This window comes from Phocoena sinus, chromosome 1 (assembly GCF_008692025.1).
Source record: "Phocoena sinus isolate mPhoSin1 chromosome 1, mPhoSin1.pri, whole genome shotgun sequence".
In the NCBI taxonomy this organism is placed as follows: domain Eukaryota; kingdom Metazoa; phylum Chordata; class Mammalia; order Artiodactyla; family Phocoenidae; genus Phocoena; species Phocoena sinus.
In genome coordinates, this window is record NC_045763.1 from 98457265 (window position 1) to 98462228 (window position 4964).

The window sequence follows — 4964 nt, forward strand, 5'->3', positions numbered from 1 at the left end:
TTCCAGATGATGCTGATACTGATGGTCTTGGGGACCACAGGTGAGTAGCAAGGACCTGAACTACCCCCTCATAGGAAAGGACCTTTCTACAGTCGATTGAAAAGACACAGCTCAGAAAATACAGCAGAAGTATCAGTTTATTAAAATAGCTTCCAATCAAAGATGGCCTGTTGGTCACGAATGATACATTTTGGTTTCTGAAAAGACAGAGAGCAAGAGGTGGGGCGGGGAGAGAGACACAGAGAGACCCGGGAGACTCAGGGGGCCAAGAAGCCCTGGACACATCACTTCCTAGACTTCTCTGAGGAGCAGCCATTGTTGGTCTTCCTAAGAGAGTCTGTGCTGCCCATTCTTGAGCCCACACTGTTGAGGCGTTTGTCAGTTTTTTCCTGGGATGTTCTGCTTCTCCTCATTCTCAGTCTCCCGGTGGTAAAAGTAGTTAAAGTTGGAGACAATGACATGGCACAGGGAGGGCGACGGTGAGGACCCCTGCAATGGCACACAGAGTACCCACAATTTTCCCTCCTGGGGTGATTTGGGCACATGTCCCCATAGCCCACAGTTGTCATGGTGACCACCGCCCCACCAGAAGCCATCAGGAATGCTAGAGAAATGGGACTCTGGCTCGTCCACCTCAGCAAAGTAGACTGCACTGGAGAAAAGGTATGACCCCAATAAAAAGGAAAAAGATGAGCAGCCCCAGCTCCCGCATGGAAGCCTTCAGCGTCTGCCCCAGGATCTGCAGCCCCTTGGAGTGGCGGGAGAGCTTGAAGATGCGGAAGACCCGCACCAGGCGGAATGACCCTCAGGATGGCCAGGGACATGTTCTGCTGGGTGCTCGGCTCTGTCTCCTGGACCAGCTCCGTGATGAGGGTTGCAAAGTAGGGGATGATGGAGACGATATCGATGATGTTTATGATGTTCCTGAAGAAGTCGGTCTTGCTGGGGCAGACCACAAAGCGGTAGCACCAGTTCGAAGGTGAACCACATGACGCAGGTGGACTCCACGATGAAGAAAGGGTCGGTGAACATGGTGTGGGAGAGGACTGTCCTGCTCGTGTTGAGGCTGGAGTCTCTCACCACCTTCAGTTCCCTGTCTTCTTGGAACTCGGGAAGTGTCTCAAGGCAGAAGACGGTGATGGAGATGACCACAACCAAGACAGAGACCATGGCCACACCACGGGCGGCGCTGGAGCTCTCAGGGTACTCGAAGAGGAGCCAGAACTGCTGGTGGATGTCGTTGGTGGGGAGCAATGTTTCAGGATCTTTGATGAAGCCTTCATCCTCTCGGAACTGGTCCATGGCCTCACTGCCCAGTTCATAGAAGGAGATCTCATCAGCAAAGACGTCGATAGGGACACTGGCCGGGCGCCGGATTTTCCCACCAGACTGGTAATAATATAGGATTCCATCAAAACTGGGCCGGTTCCTGTCAAAGAAATACTCATTTCTCATGGAGTCAAAGAACTGCATCCTTTTCTCCAGTCTCCCAGGAGGGTCTCTGGGAACTGATTGAGTGTTCTGAGCTGGGTCTCGAACCTTAGCCCAGCAATGTTGATGATCACCCGCTGGTTTTCCTTCATTCAAGACCACTGCCTCAGGCCCTGGGGGATCCACGTAGTCTCCTGGGAGCTTGGAGAAGGCCGTCTCATGGTTGGTGCTGTCGTTGATGAGGATATTCCAGTTGGAGAAGGAGCTGCTCCCAGGCTGGCCTTTCGGGGTGGTTAGGTCGAAGTCTGTGGCGTAGCCTGGCTCTTCCTGGATTTCATCTGAGTTATCAAAATCGACCAGGGCAACCTCCATTTCTTTCCAGCCACACGCATCCATCCTAGGGAGTCAGGGAAGCAGCCTGAAGACCCTCAGTCTTCCCTGCCTGCTGTGAGCTGTGGAGAGGAAGAAGGGCATCATGGAGGAGCTAGGATAGGGTACAGCTGGCTCTGGATTATTGCGGTAAGTTTTCCAACGGATTAAAAACTGGTTTATTTTTAGCTTGGGATGGAACCTTCTCCTTATTTTGGCAACATTCTTCTTGAAATCCATTTGCTCCCTCTGAGTCTGCGGACACTAATAATTAGGAGAAGTGGCAATGACGGAGCCTGGCTGAGAGGGGAAACTTCCTCCAGCCAAAAAGGGTCTCTGTACACCATGGCGGAGAGAGGCCATAATGGAAAAGTTCACGTTTCTTAATAAAATGTGTAACTTTGTACTTGTATGAGGTCCTCCAGTTTACCCAACACTTTTCATGCCCAATCTCATCCTTAACTTTTTTTCTTTTTCTCACACTAACGGCCAGTCCCTCACATATTCTGTTGGGTATTGTATCTTCAAAATATATCTAGAGTTCAACCATTTCTTAACACCTCCCACCACTACCTCTTGGAGCCAGCTGGGATTCTGTGGGGAAGGGTGAACAAGAAGATGGAGGCTAGGTGCACAACCACTGTCCTCCCCAGCAATAAGCCATCTGTGCCTTAACCCCTCCTCTGTAAGTAACTCCTAGGGTTGTTTTGAGGGTACATTAACTGAGGTAGCATATGTAAAAATGCCTGGTGGAAAGATCATTAACTTTATAGCCATTGTTTTTGTGAACTTCCCCACGTAACAGGGACTTTCGAAGACAATAGCCTCTGGTATTTTTATGGCCTAAGTCCAAGGTGCTTATGGGGAATGGTTTCATTAAAAATCATTCAGGCAGTGGGAAGTAAGTAATTGTGTGTGTGTGTGTGTGTGTGTGTGGTGTTGGGGGTGGGTTAAGGAGAGCATGCCCGAGTGAGCTTGGATATCCACAAACCTAGACTAAAAGTCCTTCCTTAGGTCCATTCAACCTTTGATTTCAACATAAGAACACTGAAACCAGGCACACTGGGGGTCAGGGTGGGAGAGGTAAAATCTGTAGTGGTCATAGCCTTGAAGTAGTTTCATTTACAGATGACAAGGGTATCCTGTAGGGTACAGTGTTGTAGTCTCTTCAAAGTGATTCCACAGTCACTTATTCACATTCACTTAAATGACAATAATCATGTGAGGTTGGAAAATGTTATTTCCATTTTACAGATGGGGAAACTGAGTCACAGGAGCCAAGTGACCTTCCCAAGGTGACACAACTAGTGGCACAGAGACCCGACATGAACCTGCCTCCCGGCCTGGGAGACCCACTAGACCGTGGGTGCCCTGCGTGGAAGCTGAGGCCTCGTGGGGAGATGCAGGCCAGGGCCTCAGAAGTGTGGAGCTCAGAGCTCTTTCGGTCCCACGCCCTCCTTTTTCAGTTCAGGGCAATGTGTGGGGTGAAGAGCTCAGGCTAGGGTGGCCTGCCCTGCCTCTTGGGAGTGTACAGCCTTTGCAAGCTGCCTAATTTCACTGAGCTGCAGCTTCCTGGGCTGTGGAATAGGGAGGATGTGCCCACTGCTGAGCACGTCAGGTATCATGTGAGGAATAGGGGGTTGGAAGGCAGGATGGAGCAGCGGTTAAGAATGCCGAGGACCCGAGCCAGTTGCTGTGAGCTGGAATCCTGGCTCTGCACACAGTAAGCCCTGGAGAAATATTTGCTATTCCTTCACAGTGATCCATGTGATAATTTAGAGGGTCCCATCCTGGGCCACTTGGCTGCCGGGCAGAGGTGGGACCAGGACTCCAGCTCTGTGTCCACCTTGTGACTTCAGAGCTGCACATTCTTCTTTGGAATTCTGGCCCTGGGTGAAGCTTGGGGTACTTCGTTCTTGGGGTGAATCCCACCCCATTGTATCCAGACTGAGAGGAAGAGGTACATCTGGGGGCTCTGGGGCAGGGACTTGGAACCACTTCCAAGTGGCTAGAGTGGGGCCCGTATCAAGAGCCTTCTCCTTTTTATCAGGGGGTAGAAGGCATGTGGGGATGAGGGAGAGCTTCTTTGGCCAAAGTAACTTCCTCTCCTGGGAGCCAGGCCACTTCTCTTCCCCACTCCCCCTCTCCTCTTTGCTGTTTCCACCCCCAGCTCAAAGTGACAGATACGGGGGTGGCTGAAGATGGTCAGGTGGTTGTAGGAGGGGGTGGAACAGTGCCAAGTTCAAACAGCGTGTTCTGCGGTCTACAGAGGTGTGCTGTACAGTTGCTCCACACGTTACATTTAGATTAGCAAATGTTGGTCATTATAGACAGAGGGAAGAGAGAACTGGTCTTGGGAACAAGAGACCCAGCTTGAGGCTCTGCCCCAGCACTTAGGAGTTGTATATATTTGAGCAAATCACTGGATTTTTATGAGCCTCAGTTTTCTGATCTGTTAAAATGGGGAAAATAATGATAATTCCCATCTCAAAGATCATACTGAGGACTAAATGAGGGTAACGACAGTGAGAACACTTAGTAAGTTATTGCAAAAATGAAAGGAATTACCCTGCCTAGTCCCCTCCCCTCTGTTCCATACATAAAGGCAACACAACATATTTGTGGGCAGAAAGCACATTCTACGTGGCCTCAAATGGCCCCAGGAGGAATTCTCAGCTCACTGTCCTCTGATCCGCTCTCCGATCCTGCCTCCTTGACTTTGTGCCTGTTTTGCTTCTGCCTGGCATCCACGTTCCCTTCCTCTGTCTCTCCTCTTCCTCCCTGCCCATCTGGGGACTGTTCGGGTCCTGCTTGTCTGACGAGCCTGGCCTGGCCAGTCCCACTTGGAGAGTCCTCTGCCTGCCCTGAGTCCCCGCCTCCCTGCCCAGATCGCTCACATTTGCACTCAGTTTGGATCCCCCGCGTCCACAGGGTCAGCCTCAGCGCTTCTGCTCTCTTGTGAGCTTTGAGAGTGCAGGAGTATCTTATGGTTTTTCCTTCTGCCCTGCACGGTCTTGGGGGACAAGATTCACCTCTGATGATCCCCACCTGCATCAGCCCAGTGACCAGCTCAATGTGGCTGATGAGGGTTCAGGGTGGTGTAGGAGGTGGTGTGGGCAGTGCCAAGTTCAAACAGGGTTTTCTGTGGATGTGCAGTGAATACC

The 4964-nt window shown here is 51.0% G+C and overlaps 1 protein-coding gene across 1 annotated transcript; it reads right to left on the reverse strand.

Annotated features, from left to right (window-relative positions):
* Positions 1-284: 284 nt before the first annotated feature.
* Positions 285-1827, reverse strand: KCNA10 (potassium voltage-gated channel subfamily A member 10). Its single transcript, XM_032647408.1, is given in 10 exon segments — positions 285-386; positions 388-459; positions 461-532; positions 534-581; positions 583-663; positions 665-796; positions 798-962; positions 964-1484; positions 1487-1574; positions 1576-1827. Coding segments are annotated over 10 exon segments (1533 nt in total).
* Between the last annotated feature and the right edge of the window lie 3137 nt (positions 1828-4964).